Consider the following 19,275-nt stretch of genomic DNA (forward strand, 5'->3'; position numbering starts at 1 on the left):
TACATAACTTCATAAATCGGGTGAGATACCGTTGGGTTTTTTGTTACAGTGAAAAGAACACTTTGGAATAGGTCTGAACCACTAAATTGTGTGATTTGGCTTAGTCTCTCTGAGCCTTAAAAGTTCTTCCGTGCACATTGGAGGTTAGGGGGTTATATCTATGAGAGGATTGGAAGCCTGTGTGTTGCTTCTGTAACGTTGGTGAAGCGCCTCACATGGTCAGATCTCAGTGAATGGTAGTGATTTTATAGAGACACAAAGTTCAGGGGCAGCATACTAGTAATGTGGGGGTACCAAGGAGTCAGAAATGTTATTTTTCTTGTCGAGGCTATGTTTGCTCACACTGCAGAAAGCTTGGAGGCATTTCTGGTTCTTGACCTTGTACTCTCTTTAGTGACAGCTCCATTCTACCCCTCTCATGCTTACAGTGTTTGGACCTCTGGCCTTTACTGGAAAAGTTGATTTGGTGAAATCGGGCATTTTTACTTGTTGACTGACGAGTGGCTCCCTGGAATGAAGACCTTCCTTTGTGTTTTTGGTCATTAATTATGGAATAAGCAACAAAGCCTCCTATTAAAAGGAGTTTCAGATACCAACAGGCCAGTGGGGAGAAGGCAGAGGAGACAAGGAGTCCCTACTGCACTTACTTTTAAGGGAGGCTTCAATAAAAAACCTGACTTAGTCTTTGTTGAGCCAGCCGCCACAGGGAGGGGCATCTAGAGGGCCTCACCTTTCCACATAGTCCCTTTCTCCTTTTGGGGATGGGCCAGGGACAGTCCTGGGGTCTTAGGGAAGAAGATTGTGGTTGGTGGGCTGTGGTCAGCCTTGGCTGTTTCCTGTCTTATTCCAGGCTTTTGTCCCTGCTAGGCCTGTTACCATGCCATCCTGACCTGGGAGGACTTTCCTTTTTTTTCCTTCACTGTCATTATTTATTTTGTTACTGGCTGGTAAGTTTGACATATTTGATGTTATTTCAGTTGTAATACTCTTCAGATTGGAACACTCCTTTTCTGATATTGTGAGCAAATCCCTATTTTATTTTTGTCACTTGTAATAATCTTCTAAGAAGTTACTCTATTACTCGGCTGTAGGGATTACTTATTCAGATGGGGCCAGTGACTAGAATGTGAGTCAAAAGTGTGAGGTCTAATTTGAACCTGTCTGAGAGTTACTATTGCCTGCCTTGGCCCAAAGTGCAGATTTTTAGTCAGCTTGTGATAGGCCAGGTGTTTTGTCTGGACCGGGAGTTATCTTTGAGTTGTAGATAGAATAAGGATCCTGAGAACAGTCAGGTCTCCACTTGATGTCTTTTTATTTGACTTGTTACTGTTAGTACTCTCCTGGGATCAAAGCTGCCAAGCCTGACCCATACCCAGATTTCCCAGTGCACTCAGGAGGTCGTCTGTGGCCTTGATGAAGCCAGTGCTTTTTGGGAAAAACGGAGCAAGGCAATGCATGACAGAAGCAGTGCACCGGAGTAAAGATCAAGTTCTGTGGACCCCACTTGCTGTTTGAGAAAATATCCTGCTTCCTTCCTAGCTGACTTGACCTCCAGCATTAACAGGTGGAGGTGAAGAAGCAGGGTCTGCACTCAAGTCTGCTGCTCTGGCTCCAGGTGTATTTTCTGAAACTGGACTCTTCCAGCCCTTAGCTTGTCAAGTTAGCCTGCCCAGAGTCTGGGGCTGATTGTTCCACTGGGCCATCGGCTATGACACTCTGCTCTCCATGGGCCACTATGCACCCCTCCACTGTCCTTAGGATGGTTTGGAGCCTTCGATCTAAGGCAAGGAGGTGGGGTTCAGTGAGGACAGGGCGGAGCTGGTCTTCTAGCAGTGATTCTCGCATCACATCGCTGAGTCTGTAGTCGGGTTGGGCCAGCAGCTGCAGGTGCAAAAGTGTTTTCTTTTTTATCCTGAAAAATAGGAACCAAATAAGCAACCATAAAGAAAATAACTTGCCTGAACTTCACTTCTTTCCCCACAAATAGCTGTTGTAGCTGATACTCTTGGTGCCTCTCCCCGTGTCTTCTCAGGCACATTTTAATAGAAACCAGGTAAAAGGAATAAATGGAAGGCAAAATCCAATATCTTGCAGTCCTTTGCCCAATTGCCATTTGCTCAAGAGCCTGCATAGCCATTTGTGCTCTGATAACGGTGATGCCGGGCTATGTGCATTTTCTGTGACAACGCGAAGGGAATCAAAACCGAAGTGACACTTAGATTTTTCAAGGAGATTTAAAGCTAATGGGAGAAGTCTCTAGTAGGTGAAATGATGAGCTATTTGCCATCTCAAAAGCCCTCAGTACTGCCAGCCTTTAAGTTGTTTCTTGCTAACTTTATTTGTGTGTGTCAGATTTTAAAATCACAGATGAAAATGTGGTGGGGACCCATCTTTAGGATTTCAGTTTCTTTTTATGTGGGAATCTGACTTGGACTCTGATGCGTAAGCAGCTTAATTGACTTCTGTCATAAACAGGTACTGCTTATCCAGTCCTGCTCAGGAGGCAGGGAAGGGAGGCCAGAGGGAAGCATGTTTAACCTAAGACGTAGATGAAGAATACGCATGCTCTGCTCCAAATTTTCCAGCCGGAAACAAATGAGATGTTTTTGCTAGGTGTGAATATCATATTTATAATTAGTTCTGGATACTGCCCCTGAGCAGGTGGTCTATTTTACAAGCCTGGTTGAAACACCGGAGAAGTATGGGAGTAAGTTAGACATTCTCTAGAGAAATGGTGGCCAAGCAAGGGCCTTCGTGCCTTCTTCCAGTCTGCACAGGTTTACAGGACTTGAATCGGGTTTTGCTTAGATGGTAATCAAGTAGTAATATTTATGAGCTGATATGAATGCTGGGCAAAGCAGAGGTCTGATTAGTAATATCAGAACCCAGCAGACTGCAAAAATAGGTGATGATCTGAGTGGGTCGCCGATTAAAGTTGGCACTTGAAAGGTTTAAAGGATTAAATCCTAATTCATCCTATGTGGAAGGATGAAAAAGACAAATGTGGGGGAAATTTTGATAGTTGTAGTACAGTCATGAATCGCTTAGTGATGGGGATATGTTCTGAGAAATGTTTCCTTAAGCGAAGGTTTTGTCACGGTGTGAACATCATAGAGTGTACTCACTCACACAGACCTAGATGGTGTAGCCTCCTGCACTCTTAGGCTATAGGATATTGCTTGTAGGCTACAAACCTTTACAACACAGTGGTGAATAGCTGTGTATATAAACAGAAAAGATAGTAAAACTGTAAAATGCAGTAAAAATACCATATTATTAATACAATCTTATGAGACCACCATCATATATGCAGTCTGTCATTGGCTGAGATGTCATGCAGTGTACAAATGTGTAAGAAATAAGGCAGTTCATGTCGTTCTACCCACTTATGTCCTAGACCAGTGAAAACTGATGAAGCCCTTCAGACCTCGGCTGCAAGCAGCATGAAGGGTCACAGCTATTCCTTGCCCATATTATCTGCTGCAGGAAAACTTACATGCAGCACTGGGAGAGAGGCGAGAGGATGGAGATTTCATCATGGGAGTGTCGTCCGAACCTAGGAGGAGAAACAGGCTTTTGTGGGTGGCTGGCAGCATCCTTCGCATTCCCCTGAGGCTTCCTCTCCCCTCTCAGTATTTTGTGAATCAGAGATTGGGGTAAAATGCCAGGGATCATGGCAGCTGCCTTTCCAGCCCCTCTCCGCAGTCAGATCACAAAAGCCTCTGTACAGAGATACTGGAGCTAAACAATCCTTCATTCACTAGCTGCAGAGGGCCAGCCACTGAGGATGCACCTTGCTCTCGAAAACCTCACCCTATTTCACTAGAGGGCACACGAGTGCTCTCTGGCTGGAGGAGAATCAAGTGGTACTTGCAAAGGTAGAGAAAGAAGGAAATGGAAGAAGCAGGACTAGAAGGAGACAAGGCACGTGGTAGTGGAGGCCCTCATTTGCAGGGCATCTGTTTCCCCCAAGCAGCTGGCTGCACAGAGCAGCACATCTGGGAGAGGGGAAGTGTTGAACACACGTGGGGACACTCACCCTCTGGCGTTGTCAAGGTGAATAAGGAACCCATCATCCCCAAACTTGGTGAACATCTCATAATGGTGCCGGTCCATATTTCCTGTGAAGGAGGGGAGGACTCAGAACCAGGACCAGCAAGCCAGGGAATCAGGTGCTCCTGACCTGAGTTCTCTCCAGGGAATGGAGGCCTGTCGTCACTTGAGAGGCAGGGGTCTGAACAAGCTGGGTCTCGCACTATCATTTCCCCAGGGCCATCAGTGAAGCAGTCGCAGGAGAGAGAAGGAAGCGAAATGAGCAAACCCTAAATGGACTGGTTTCAAGTCGAAGGCTTTCATCCCTGCTCCTGCCCCTACCCTCGCCTTTGGCCAGGGATTTGAATGTGCAGAAAGTCACCTTTGCACCTTGTGTACGTATTGATACTGGCTTTCCTCAGCCCAGAGATCCTCAGCTGAGCCTGGTTATAGTAAACAGACACAGCTAAACTTCTGAAAGGCACGATGATGAGCCGGCTGACTTGCTTTGGACCTAAGCTCCTGTGTGGTGGCCACCTTCATGTGTCTCCTCTCCCTAGAAGTCCCTGTGGGCCTGGAAGGTGGAATTACTAGTCTTGTGTATCCGTGGCCTCGCCTGAGGCCCTCCCTGCTACGTTTTTGTTGTGTACTTTCTTCCTTTCCTACCTGGTGTCCCGTCACTTGGTGAAGTGAACATACAACTTCCAATCTGATGCCCACTCAGGCCCTGCCTTATGAGTGACTACCCCTTCAGCTTCTTCCAGTTCTTTGAAGAGAGGCAAGCCTGTTAACCTTCTGTCCTCTGGGACCTCTGCCACTTCTGAGGCTGTGGGAGGTGCAGAGTTACTCAGTCCTCATGAGCCAGGTTGTAAGTTTGTGCACAAGGTCACAGGGAACCCCTGCCACACAGCAGAGCCCACTTCCGCTGGGGGCCTGCGTGTGGGGACCTACCTATCAGGAAGTCGAAGATGGCCATGTCGATGACGTTGAGGAGCCGCTGGCTGCTGTTGTACGGGTAGATCTGTTTCACTGTGTCACAGTAAAGGGCATTGACCTCCCACCTGAGGGGGAGAAGAAGTCCTGGGGCTGGAAAAGCCAAGATGGCAGGGTGTTGGGGGGTCTCCCGACACCTCCCCCCGCCCTCCAACCCTGCCTCCCTGATCCTGCGCTGGGCCGGTGGCAGCTTCTCATATTCAGAAAGACCCTGGGCAAGGACATGCATATTCCATATGGTGAGAAGGTTCTGGGTCCTTTCACTCTGGTGGACACTAAGCCCATGGTTGGGACACTGCATGCCAGAGGGGAGATGTCGGGGCAGGCAGGAAAGGAGGGGGCAGTGACCCTCACCCGCTTCCTCGTCCCTTCCTCCACAGTCCCTCTTACCAAGCCTCTTGGACCCTGGCCCTCCAGGGCTCCTGCACCACTCAGCACCTCCATGGGCTATTCCTGCCCTTTCTCTCTCACACGGTTTTCTGCCTACAATGCTCCGATACCCATTTTCATCCGAGGGCTCTTCTCAGCCTTCACAGAGTCCCTCAGGATCTGTCATGTCCTCCAGAAATTCTGCCTGGTTACTTCTCTCCCCACTACAATCATGATGGCTTGATTGATGGATCGATTCACTCAGCTAGTGTGGAGTACATGCTGCGTGCCAGGGAGGGTGCTAGGTCCTGGGGATACAGCATGAGGTCCTTGGCCTCCCAGGGCTTGCTCAGGGGAACCAGGTATCCCTCCCATGGGATTCTGGTGTGCACTCTGGTTATAGCAAGTGCTGTGCTGTGTTTTCATGATCTGGCTACGTGTCTGTCCTCCCCACTAGACCAAGGAGCTTCCTAAGGGGAGAGTCTGAGTCGTCCATTTCTGTATCCATAGCACCTAGTGTTGGGTACATGGAAGGTTCTTTAGAACTGAATAAATGAACTAAAGGGAGATAACAGACCCAGGCCTGCTGATCCCAGGATCAATATGAAATGGGGCAAAGGAGTATTGAGGCAGCTTTTCAGATTCCAAAGCCAAGCTAGTGACAAGTCCCTGGTACAGGATCTGTGGCTACTCTCAAGGACTGGGCTGTATGGCTTGGGGACCAACTCACTCCTCTTTTCCTGCCAGTGTGTAGGAGCGGATCCAGGGGTTGGGCACAGACAGCCTGGGGGCCAGGTTGAGGGACGGCAGGAAGGCAGAGAGGGAACCCTCCAGCAGGTGTGGGTTGCCACAGACAGCATACTCCGTCTTGCACATGTATGGACACTTGGCAAAGAAGCACATGTTGCTGGCTGGAGGATGGGGAGGAGAGAGGAGAAGGAGTAAGAGGAGGGCTCTGGAGGCATGACATCTTCCTGCCCTAGGAAATCCACCGGGAGGGAAGGGAAATCCTGAACTCAGAGGTTGGGAAGAGACAGAAGGAGGAAACACTGACTTTTCCAGAAGTGAGGGTGTGAATGCTACTAAGCTGAACCTCCTGGGTACCTGCTTTCAAATGTCCCAACCTCACTGCATTCTATCTTTATGAGTAGAACACTCTTTATTACCCTGGGTGGATAACCTCTGGTTCCGGGGAGGCCAGCATTGTAGGGTCAATGCCCACACAAACTAGGGAGCATCTCACACACAGCCTTTCCTATCCACAGTTCATCTTGTGTTATGGTCAGGCAGACGACAGTGGGAGTGTCTTACAATTTCATACGCCCATCCCAGTAATGGATAGTGCTAGCGGCAGGGTGTCAGGCCACTGATGAATGGAGGGGTAGACACTCTGGCTTACCATGTACTCAGACCCGGAATATCACTCGGGCCAGTACTTTACCTGGAGAGACAAAGAAAACACTCTGCAGGATTTCATTCTTGGTGACCTCTAGGATTTCCTTGGTGACATTCACTAGCCTCCCCACTGTTGGCGGCACCCGTCGGAAGTCCAGAATCCTGCAAGAGAGGAAGCTGTGTTCCATCTGAGCGATGATCAGGGAGTGAGGAGGAGGGGTTTTGTTCCCCGGCCAGTGCACATTAGGAATTAGTTGGTGTACCCAAGAGGGTGGCCAGTGAGGTAGGTCTCTGGCCTTTAAACCTAGGTCTAAAGGAGTGGAGATGGAGTAGAAAATGAATCCTTAGTCTATCAAGCCTCCTGGGAAAACCTTCCCACCATCCCATCTGTGTTCTTGGTCAGTGCTTCTCATATTTCAGTGTTCCTGTGAGTCACCTGGCAATCTTGTTCAAATACAGGCTCTGACTGAGTGGCTCTAGGGTGGGGCTGACGTTATTTCTACAAAGCTTCTTGGAAGTGCCCATGACGCTACAGACCACACTTTGGGTAGCAATGACTGAGCAAATAGAGGAACTGGAATGTTTAGGAATGTGCTTTCACCTAATATAACAGTGAGACTCTTTGGATAAATAGGGGTGGGTGCATTCTCCTCGCTCTCAGATCAGGAAACTAGAGCAACTGGCCCAAGCAGCATGGCGGGAAACGTGTTCTTTATAAATTGTTCTTTTCATTGTAAATCATTCTTTAATGAATGTTCATTACATTTATTAAACAGCCTTGTGTTTTTCAATCTAGGGGGTTGCATGGGACATTTTGGGTTCAAAGACACCACGATGAGGCACGAAGAAGATAAAAAGCCAGAAGGAAGAAATGCCAGGGAGTTCCCACCTGAGGGTCTGTCTAGTCACCCCTCCCAGAGGATTGGTCCTCATAGGCAATACCATCTCCATGGGGCCAGACCCTACCTGTCCAGATGGAAAGCTGCGATCTCAGCATTGTGTCTCTGAAAGTCAATGAAGTAGAAGAAGTCCACGGGTGTCTCCTCATCTCGCTGCTGTCTGGAAGGAAGGAAGGAATCACGCCCTGGACTCAGACTTCAGCTTGGAGCCTGAGAAGAGAGCTGATGAGCATGACCAGTGAGAAAGGAAGACAGGCTTTTATGCTTTTCATGTACACACAGACGATGGCACGGCTTGGCCAGGAGAAGACATGCAAAGTGGGAGGAGACGGGCTTCTTGCAAGATGTCTTGCAGGCACCAGCAATACCAAGTTTCCTACTTAAGAAGCTTTGGTGACAGTGGCTGATTATTTTCAAAACCCAGCAGTTGAGAGGGAAGAAATAGACATTCTTCTGCAGGTATAAACAGAAGAGAGAGGAATGGTTAGAACCAGAGGTGATATAGACCCAGATGTCCAAGGATGAAGAAAGGTGGGGGTATGAGCCAGGAATTGGTAATGGAAAAGTGGCCCAGAAATGCAATTTAGTATGCTGGGGTTGAAGAACAGAAAAGTTCTGGGTCTTAGGGGATATGGGGAAATACGTGGGCCATCATCCCCTCAGAGAAACACAGCTGGATCATGAGGGCTGAGGGCGGCTGGTGCAGAGGATATTGATTTATATACATTAAATCTTTAATGAATTCCTGAAAAGCGCCAGGCTGCCTGAGAGTGGTGGGGCCTGCTGGGTGTGTACATTCAGGAAAGTGCTTTCTAATCATTAAGGGCATCGTGGTGTGAGTTCTGGCCTCTAGGCTGACTTTGCCTTGATGCTAATAAACATGGAAGACTGATGATCTTTGAATAATTTTATAATCCACTGTGTGGGGCTGTTAAAATGACTGCAAAGCAATTTAAATGTAAATAAACGTAACGTTGCAGAAAGCTATAAATAAGAAACACTGGCAATTCAAACCGTGATGTGCATTTTGCCAAAAAACACAAGTGAGTCCTGGAAACCACAGTGAGGTGCTGCCAAAAGTACAGATTCTATTTTAAAAGGTGCAGCCACAGTTACAGCACAGCCCTCCGTGCTCAGGCCTGACCAGCTTCTCATCATTGTCACTGGATGTCCAGGCTAGCAAGGACAATCCATCTTCCCAGTCTTGTTTTAATTTCTGAGTCCCACCTATAGGAACATATCATCTCTTAGACACCCTTTAGGGTCTTCTAAAACATTTTCTCATTTTCGTATGACATGAGATAGAAGTGATTTTAAATTTGAAGGTTGTTTTTACTTTATATCAATGCTTCTCCTACTTTGAGAAGCACAAATGCACGTCTCATTGCACATTATATTGTATACATTGCATTTTATAAATATAAATCTTTATGTTCCTAATGTGTATTTTCCAAAGATAACGTTCTACACTCTCTCTTTAATCAGGAAAAACATGGTGTTCACCTTAAATTACTTACAGAAAATAAAACCACATAATTTTCAAGAAATACATTTTAAAATGATATTATTTTAGATTTTGGACTGAATTTTATAAAATGTAGATTACGCTGAGTTGTGGTATAAAAATAGGTAAAGTTGGTCCTATCACTGAATGTTGGGGGGTTTTGCGTTACATTTGGGAAAAAAGCTGGTTAATTTGAACAATTTTTGTATAGACACACCTCAGAGTTATTGCAGGTTTGCTTCTAGACCACCGCAGTGAGGCAACTATGGTAATAAAGTCATTCACGCACATTTTTTGATTTCCCACCCAATGCATATAAAAGTTATGTTTTTATTATACTGGAGTCTTAAATATGCAATAGCATTATGTCTGAAAAATGTATACATCTTAATGGAAAAACACTTTATTGCTAAAAAATGTTAAGGCTCATCTGAGCCTTCAGCAAGTCAAAATCTTTTTGCTGACTGGGGTGGTGGTTGCTGAAGGTTGTTGAGGCTGTGACAACTTTTAAAAATAAGACAACAATGAAGTCTGCTGCATCGATTCACGAAAGATTTATCTGTGGCACGCAATGCTGTTTGATAGCATTTTACTCACAGTAGAACTTCTGTCAAAATTGAAGTCAATCCTCTCAAACCCTGCAGCTCCTTTATCAACTAAGTTTGCCTAATATTTTAAATCCTCTGCGGCCTGTTGGGAACAGGCCCCCCAAAATCTGGCCATAAACTGGCCCCAAAACTGTCCATAAACAAAATCTCTGCAGCACTGTGGCCATAACACCCACACTGGAAGGTTGTGGGTTTACTGGAAGTAGGGCAAGGAACACCTGGCCCACCCAGTGCGGAAAACCGCTTAAAGGCATTCTTAAACCACAAACAATAGCATGAGCGATCTGTGCCTTAAGGACATGCTCCTACTGCAGATAACCAGCCCAACCCATCCCTTTATTTCAGCCCATTCCTTCGTTTCCCATAAGGGATACTTTTAGTTAATCTAATATCTATAGAAACAATGCTAATGACTGGCTTGCTGTTAATAAATATGTGGGTAAATTTCTGTTCAGGGCTTTCAGCTCTGAAAGGCTGTGAGACCCCTGATTTCCCACTTCACACCTCTATATTTCTGTGTGTGTGTGTCTTTAATTCCTCTAGAGTCTTAAATATGCAATAGCATTATGTCTGAAAAATGTATACATCTTAATGGAAAAACACTTTATTGCTAAAAAGTGTTAAGGCCGCTGGGTTAGGGTCTCCCCAACCGAGGTGGTCGCAGCCGTGGCCATTTCAACAATGTTCACAGCGTCTTCACCCGAAGTAGATTCTATCTCAAGAAACCACTTTCTTTGCTTATCCATAAGAAGCCACTCCTTATCGGTAGGGCATAGTGGCTTACGCTTGTAATCCAAGCACTTTGGGAGGCTGAGGTGGACGGATCACAAGGTCAGGAGATCAAGACTATCCTGGCTAATGTGAAATCCCGTCTCTACTAAAAATACAAAAAAATTAGGCATGGTGGCGAATGCCTGTACTCGGGAGGTTGAGGCAGGAAAATTGTTTGAACCCAGGAGGCAGAGGTTGCAGTGAGCCAAGATCATGCCACTGCATTACAGCCTGAGAAACAGAGTGAGACTCTGTCTCAAAAACAAAACAAAACAAAAAAAAGAAGCAACTTCTTATCTGTTCAAGTTTGATCATGCAATTGCAACAATTCAGTCACATTTTCAGGCTCCACTTCTAATTCTAGTTCTTTTATTTCCACATCTGCAGTTACCTTCTCCACTGAAGTCTTGAACCCCTCAAAGTCATCCATGAGGATTGAGATCAATCTTCTTTTAAACTCCTGTTAATGTTGATATTTCTACCTCTTTCCACGTATCATCATGAATTTTCTTAATGGCATCTAGAATGGTGAATCCTTTCCAGAAGGTTTTCAAATGACCTTGTCCAGGTTCATCAGAGGAATCACTAACTGTGGCAGCTATAGCCTTATGAAATATATTTCTTAAATTGTAAGACTTGAAAGTTAGAATGACTGCTTGATTTGGGGGCTGCAGAATGGATGTTGTGTTAGCAGGCATGAAAACAACATTAATCTCCTTGGACATCTCCAGCAGAGCTCTTGAGTGACTAGGTGCATTACCATTGAGCAGTAATATTTTGAAAGGAATCTTTTTTTTCCCCCTTGAGCAGTAAGGTCTCAACAGTGGGCTTAAAATATTCAGTAAACCATAGTGTTAACAGATGTGTGGTCATCCAGGCTTTCTTGCTCCATTTATAGAGCACAGGCAGAGTAAATTTAGCATCATTCTTGAGGGCCTGAGGATTTTTTGAATGGTAATTGAGTATTGGCTTCAACATAAGTCCCCAGCAACATTATCACCTAACAAGAGAGTAAGCCTGTCCTTTGAATCTTTGAAGCCAGGCATTGACATTTCTTCTCTAGCTATGGGGAAAGTCCTACATGGTATTTTCCTGCAATAGAAGGCTGTTTCATCTACACTGAAAATCTATTGTTAGTGTAGCTCCGTTCATCAATGATCTTAACTAGATCTTCCGGATAACTTGCTGCAGCTTCTCCATCACCACTTACTGCTTCACCTAGCACTTTTATGTTATGGAGATGGCTTTTTTTTCCTTAAGCCTCATGAACCAACCTCTGCTATCTTCCAACTTTTCTTTTGCAGCTTTCTCACCTGTCTCAGCCTTCATTGAAGAGAGTTAGAACCCTGCACTGGATTAAGCTTTGGTTTAAGGGAATGCTGTGGCTGGTTTAATCTTCTACCCAGATAACTTAAACTTGCTCCATATCAGCAATGAGGTTGTTCTGCTTTCTTATCATTCGTGTGTTCAGTGGAGCAGTGCTTTCAGTTTCCTTCGATAACTTTTCCTTTGCATTCACAACTTGCCTAACTGGCACAAAAAGCTTAGCTTTCAGCTTATTGGCTTTCAACATGCCTTCCTCACTAGCCTCCTGAATCATTTCTTGCTTTCCATTTAAAGTGAGAGATGTGACACTCCTTTCATGTGAACACTTAGAGGCCCATGTTGGGTTACTAATTGGCCTAATTTCAATATTGTGTGTCTTAGGGAATAGGGAGGCCCGAGGACAGGGAGAGAGATTGGGAGGATAACCAGTTGTTGGAGCAGTCAGAACACCCATTTAGGCCAGGCGCAGTGGCTCACACCTGTAATTCTAGCACTTTGGAAGGCCAAGGTAGGCAATTACTTGAGGCCAGGAGTTTGAGACCAGCCTGGCCAACACAGTGAAACCCCATCTCTACTAAAAATAGAAAAAATTAGCTAGGCATGGTGGCACATGCCTATAATCCCAGCACTTTGGGAGGCTGAGGCGGGCAGATCACCTGAGGTCAGGAGTTCAAGACCAGCCTGGCCAACATGGTGAAACCCCATCTCTACTAAAAATGCAAAAATTAGCCAGGTGTGGTGGCCGGTGCCCATAGTCCCAGTTATTTGGAAGACTGAGGCAAGAGAATCGCTTGAACTCAGGAGACAGAGGTTGCAGTGAGCTGAGATTGAACCATTGCACTCCAACCTGGGCAACAGAGTGAGACTCTGTCTCAAAAAAAAAAAAAAAAAAAAAACAGTTTGAAATATTGTGAGAATTACCAAATGTGACACAGAGACATGACGTGGGCACATGCTGTTGGGAAAATGGCACCGATAGACTTGCTTGATGCAGGGTTGCCGCAAGCCTTCAATTTGTAAAAAACAATATCTGCAAAGTGCAATAAAGTAAAATGCAGATACAGCGAGCTATGCTTGTATTTTGTTGTTGTTGTTGTTTGAGATGGAGTTTCGCTCTTGTTGCCCAGGTTGGAGGGTAGTGGTGCGATCTTGGCTCACTGCAACCTCCGCCTCCCAGGTTCAAGCCATTTTTCTGCCTCAGCCTCTCGAGTAGCTGGGATTACAGGCACCTGTCACCATGCCTGGCTAATTATTTTGTATTTTTAGTAGAAACAGGGTTTCACCATGTTAGCCAGGCTGGTCTCGAACTCCTGACTGCATATGCCTGTATTTGTTTTAACTGACCAGGCAGAGAAGAAGTTTTAGGCTGTGAGTTATGTTACTTTATTTTCGTGCAAAAGAAACACTGCAGTTCAAGACCAGCCTGGCCAACATGGTGAAACCCCATCTCTACTAAAAGTACAAAATTAGCTGGGTGTGGTGGTGCACACCTATAATCCCAGCTACTCCGGAGGCTGAGGCAGGAGAATTGCTTGAACCCAGGAGGCCGAGGTTGCAGTGAGCTGAGATGGCGCCACTGCACTCCAGGCTGGGCGACAAGAGTGAAACTCCATCTCAGAACAAAAAAAGGAAAAAAGAAGAAATTAGGGACATCCTATTGTGCCACATAAAAATTTTGCTCGGAGAACAGAATCTATGTCCCTGGTGATTTGTGGTGCATTTGAAGATTTATCATTACTTTTATGCTTCTCATTAACACCTCCTGTTTCTCTATCAGTGTTCCTTAGGTTGCCTCTCTCTAACTGGCGCTGTCTTTTGAGTATATATTATATGTGCTTGACTAACTGTAACAATAATTTAAACTCTGTAACAACCAGAACCTCACCCGTGGCTCTTGTGTTCAGCTGAGCATTGTGCCAAAGAATCACATGTCTACTTGTGGAACCTCTGCTAATTGCCATGTGTATTTGCGTTTATAGCTCTCATTTCAAAGGAATGCAATGTATTTATTTACGTATTTTAGTACTCTATATGCCTGAATACAAGCTGAGGTCTCTCCTGAAACTGTCCTTTGGAAAGGAGTCTCTATATTCAAATCCTGTCATAGTTAATCACTTAATTTTGTTTGGGACAGATACATTAACCTGGAATGACTTGACTTTGTGCTGGTTTTACTGCCTGGTGTAACTGGTTACAACAGGTTGTTAGTAGTGATGGGGGAGGGGAGCGGGGAAATAATTTAATATTGATTTAACATTCACCCCAAACTTGACTCTAAGTGATGATGAAACCAATGCCCAAAATTTTTGACAAGTAAAATCTATAGTGGGAGAAAAAAGCAATATTTCTAAATCTATATACTGTTTTATATGACGGGATTTTTAAATGAATATAAATATAAGCAGACATTCAATTGTTTCATGTACATTTCTGGAAAGTTTTAAGTTGATCTAACAACTAGGATTTTGGATCTTTCACATAGGAAAATGGGGAACTCTTTCTTTTTTTTTTTTTTTTTTTGTTTGTTTTTGAGATAGAGTCTCCCTCTGTTGCCCAGGCTGGAGTACAGTGGTGCAATCTTAGCTCACCGCAACCTCCTCCTCCTGGGCTAAGACATTCTTCTGCCTCAGCCTCTTGAGTAGCTGGGACTACATGCACGCACCACCACGCCTGGATAATTTTTGTATTTTTGGTAGAGATGGGGTTTCGCCATGTTGGCCAGGCTGGTCTCAAAGTCCTGACCTCAGGTGATCCACCTGCCTTGGCCTCCCAAAGTGCTGGGATTACAGGTGTGAGCCATCGTGCCCAGCAGAGGAACTCTTTATACAGCGGTGGTTCTCAAGGTTGCCTGGGCCTTGGGCAGGGGTGTCCACTGGACTCCCTGAGGATGGGACTGAGGGATAAAGATTTTTAAAGGCTCCTGCATGAATCTAACATGCAGCTGATCCACTCCAACCCCTTCTTTAAGGAGGTGCTTTTGCCAAAGCAGTTGGGACTAAAACTCTATTCAGTGCTTATTCAAGTAGGCCCTGCCCTAAGAACCATCTACTGGGGCATTCAATGGGCCTCCCCTTGAATGGCTGAGGGTTTGGAATCTGCCAGTCTGATTGCATTCCACTGGAAGAAGCACATTCTGGAGGAAAGGATGACTTGGGTAACGGGGTCCCTCTTGGGGTGATTTTCTTTTCTGCAGGTCATCTCATCATTTCAAGAAGGAACATTCCCCTGAGCTAAGGCACTGGGGCCCAACTCTAGGAGACCCCAACCTGGGGGTTGCAGATCCTTTGGGGGCCAGAAACCCAAACTCACACCAAGCTCTGTTTAAGGACTAAAATACATATTATGTCACCCATCTATATGTTTTACAAATTTTTCAAGGTATGTAGTTACTGTTGTTATGAATAAAATATAAATGAATGTAAACATGGAATTGACTTCCTAGTAGTCTTTCTTGATTGTCTAAGTTTTCAGTGGAAACGAGTGTTGTGTACAGGTCTGTAAACTGTTTGATGTCAAAAAGAGAGTGCTATCCCTGCAAAAAAGTGGGGATCAATTAAAGTGGTGGAGTGTGAACTTAGCAATCCAGATGCCTGGGTTTGAATCCCGGGTCCACTGTTTGCAGCTGCAAGATTGGGATGAGATGGTCTCTTTCAGCCTCAGTATCTTTATCTGTAAAGTGGACATTATAAGAGTATCTGGCTCATAAACTTGCCCATGATCCAAGGACACAACTTAGGTCATTGTGTGGCATAGATGCTAGTAAGGGCCTGATAAAGAGAAGCTCTTAGTATTTTCAGTTATTATTATTCTGATCACCCCAAACAGTTCTGTGCTTGTGCAGATTAGAGAATCTCTGAATAACTGGCAGAAAGACTTGAGATCACTTTTATTAGTTTTTGGTCCAAATCTTCCCAGGGCCACCCCAACCGGGTGTGGAAAGGAGGAAGGCAGTCACTTACCTCATGGGTTTGAACATGGCCTTCCCAAAATCCGAGAACCTCAGCACCAGCTTGAGGTGGACCCCACTGGGTTTCACAACTGTGAAAGGCAGAAGAGTGAGTTAACCATGCTTCCGGGCCTCAGCCCAGGCTTGTGACTCTGTTCCTCCAATAAGCCCAGCTGACTTCTCTTTCCTCTTATGTAATGAGACCCTAAAGACTAGGATGTGCTCTCCATAACCTGCAGGGTAAACGCCATGGTGTCAGGCCATAGTGACGGAGTCCAGGGGCTCAAGACAGTACTTTTTACTTTGGGAGGTGAAGGCAGGAGGATCGCTTGAGCCCAGGAGTTTGAGACCAGCCTGGGCAACATAGCGAGACCCCTATTTTGAAAAAAAAAAAAAAAAAAAGGTACATTTTCTGCTGACCATGGGAAAAGAGCAACAAATACAGTGAAGACATTTACTGAAAACCCCAAAGAATGTTTTCCTAAGAATGAACCCTTTCCTCTTTGTGTTTCAACTACATCTTCGGAGATTCGACTTATGGCCACTGTTATATTAGACTACTGGGTTTATGCCTCTTTCTACTTAAGACTGTACACCTGGGCTGGGACCAGAGCTTGGCAAGTGAGTGCTTCCTAGGTGCAGGGAGTGCTACTTCCTTAAATGTTGCATCCTGGGCACCTCACTTGCCTTACCCTCTCCCTGGTCCTGGAGGGTCAGGACAATATCTCACTCACCTTGTGTTCTATAAAATGGTCAATGGCAGGTGCTTAACTGAAGAAAAAGGAAGCCTGGGGCCCTGTACACCTTTATTTTCAAACCTTAGTGATATGGTTAGGCTTTGTGTCCCTACCCAAATCTCATCTCAAATTGTAATCCCCTTGTCTCAAATCTCATCTCAAATTGTTGAGGGAGGGATGTGGTGAGAGGTGACTGGATCATGGGGCAGTTTCCCCTCTGCCGTTCTTATGATAGTGAGTTCTCGTGAGATCTCACGGTTTTATAAGGGGCTCTTCCCCATTTGCATCTTCTCTCTCCTGCCACCATGTGAGATGTGCCTTGCTTCCCCTTCCCCTTCTGCCATGATTGTAAATTTCCAGAGACCTCCTAGCCATGCTTCCTGTTAAGCCTGCAGAACTGTGAGTCAATTAAACCTCTTCCTTTACAAATTACCCAGTCTCAGGCATTTCTTAACAGCAGTACAAATGAACTAATACATTTCGTCATGCCTCATCAGATGTAGTCACATGTAGACATTTCTGATGTGTGTTCCACACACTGAAGTAAAGGGACAGGGCCACTCACAGCTGGTGATGACTGGCCTGAGGGTTTTAGGGTCCAGACCCACCTATAACCAGGTCACAGCACTCCTGGAGGGGAGCTCTGCCACTCTCATTCCTAGCTTTTTGATTCCATTAATCACTTATCTTGTGAGTTTCAACTCTGGCTATATTAGAATCACCTGGGCCTCATCGTCTGACCTCGAATCAAAACCCCTGGGGGTGGAGGCCGGGCATGAGCACTTTTTAAAGCTCTCCCAGTGATTCTAATACATACGTGTGTGTGTGTGTGTGTGTGTGTATACATATATATATATATATATTTTAGCTGGAGTCTCACTCTGTTGCCTAGGCTGGAGTGCAGTGGCATGATCTCAGTTCACTGCAACCTCCACCTCCTCGGTTCAAGCGATTCTCTTGACTCAGCCTCCCGAGTAGCTGGGATTACAGGTGGGCACCACCATGCCTGTCTAACTTTTTATATTTTTGGTAGAGATGGGTTTTCACTGTGTTGGCCAGGCTGGTCTCAAACTCCTGACATCAAGGGATCCACCTGCCTCGGACTCCCAAAGTGCTGGGATTACAGGCGTGCGCCACTGCGCCCAGCTGATTCTAATATTTTGTCAGTAGTGGGAACCATTGCATTTGAATTTGAAAGCAACTCCGATCACTTGAGGATTTTGTGAAAACTCAGATTCGGATTCGGAAAGAGAGTGAGACCCTGCATTTCTGATGAGCTCCTCAGTGATGCTGATGATGTGATGATGCTTTTCCTGGGCCACGCATTGCCCAGCGGGGCCTACACAACCCTTCTTCTTAAGTGCCTTTTCTTGTTGTGGGTGGATGGGGAGAAATGTTGAGTTCTCAGAGGTTACACAGAGAGCCACACTCCTTCCACTCTTGCCCAAGGTTGCCACTGGAGTGGATTTTGGGGTTTGCACAGATGTGAAGGTGAAGAGGCTGGGTGGGGGCGGGGCCAGGTCACTTACTCTGGGTGCAGTCACACGCCCCCAGCAAGGCTTTCTCATCCTGACTGTAATCTGCAAAGGAGGAGAAGGGCAATGAGAACTTCCAGTCTTATTCCTGGGAGAGCCTACAACATGGGGGTCCCTTGACTCTGGTTCAGAGCACCAGAGGGGAGACTGTGATGTAGCCTGTGGCCCTTGACCACTCTGTGGGAGATCTCTTGGAGCCCAGGAGGCTGCAGCCTCCTTCCCTGCTCTGTCCCAGACCCCTGCTTTCTAGCCCTTCAGTGGACACTCCAGCAATACCTGGCTGGGAGACTGAGTCTGCTTTTAATTTGCTAATAATTCGCTGTGTCATTTTGATTGTCTCAGTGCTTGACAGCACAGACTTGGTATCAGCAGACCTGTGTTTGAATCCCAGCTCCACCCCCTAGGTCCTTGGCCAAGTTACTCAACCTTTCTGAGTCTCAGTTTCCCTATCTGTAAAATGGCAGTGGTAATATCCATGCCACAAGGTCTTTGGGTGAAAGAGAATGCGTCGCCTGCTTCAAAAGCAGCACTCAATAAATGGTAGTGATCACCTTCCTTTAGGTGTACCAGACAACAACATACCTCCTCATGGGATCAGGACGAGATTCTCTTTCAGAGGGAAAAAGATCGATGTGTATGTTCCTTTTCTGTCTCTCAGGTGTCAGTGTCAAGCCTTTAATGTTCCACTCTGGAGCCTGGCCTGGGATGCGTTACCCAGACTCTCTGGGAGAAAGTCAGTCCCCCTTGCCTGATCCCATGAACCTTACCAGCACTGATGGTGGGAAAGTGCCTCATATCTTGCAGAAGTTTGCTGACAACAGGACTGGACCGGGAGTAGAGCCCATGGCGGTTAATACCCAGGTGGAACTGGACCCAACTGGCCTCGAGTCGGAGCTGCAGTGGGGGGTCCAGGGAGGTGAGGTTCATCTGCTCTCTGTACATCTTGTGTCGCCTGAAAGAGCCAGATAGTTGTTCATTAGAGGAACAAGAACGCAAAGACACACCAAGATACCTTGTCTGCAGTTTTCATGCATCCTTTCATTTATTCCACAAGTGTATTAAGCATCTAATGAGGGGTAGGCTTTAAGCTGTGCTTAGGATATCATGGGAAGCAAAACACCTGTGGGGTCCTTTCTTTTTTTTTTTTTTTTTTTTTTTTT

General features: G+C 45.8%; 1 protein-coding gene across 1 annotated transcript in view; it reads right to left on the bottom strand.

Moving 5' to 3' along the window:
• Positions 1 to 1,011: 1,011 nt before the first annotated feature.
• Positions 1,012 to 19,275, bottom strand: part of FAM20A (FAM20A golgi associated secretory pathway pseudokinase) — a 67,302-nt gene continuing 49,038 nt past the window's right edge. The window contains exons 2-11 of the mRNA XM_017863571.1: positions 18,883 to 19,067; positions 18,110 to 18,160; positions 15,857 to 15,935; positions 7,756 to 7,848; positions 6,836 to 6,951; positions 6,125 to 6,305; positions 4,984 to 5,093; positions 4,040 to 4,121; positions 3,497 to 3,556; positions 1,012 to 1,912 (exon numbers count right to left, since the gene is read on the bottom strand). Coding sequence (XP_017719060.1) covers positions 1,648 to 1,912; positions 3,497 to 3,556; positions 4,040 to 4,121; positions 4,984 to 5,093; positions 6,125 to 6,305; positions 6,836 to 6,951; positions 7,756 to 7,848; positions 15,857 to 15,935; positions 18,110 to 18,160; positions 18,883 to 19,067 — 1,222 coding nt within the window. The 3' untranslated portion in view covers positions 1,012 to 1,647. The remainder of the gene's footprint in view (positions 1,913 to 3,496; positions 3,557 to 4,039; positions 4,122 to 4,983; positions 5,094 to 6,124; positions 6,306 to 6,835; positions 6,952 to 7,755; positions 7,849 to 15,856; positions 15,936 to 18,109; positions 18,161 to 18,882; positions 19,068 to 19,275) is intronic.

This window comes from Rhinopithecus bieti, unplaced genomic scaffold, assembly GCF_001698545.2.
Source record: "Rhinopithecus bieti isolate Rb0 unplaced genomic scaffold, ASM169854v2 scaffold_2349, whole genome shotgun sequence".
Lineage (NCBI taxonomy): Eukaryota > Metazoa > Chordata > Mammalia > Primates > Cercopithecidae > Rhinopithecus > Rhinopithecus bieti.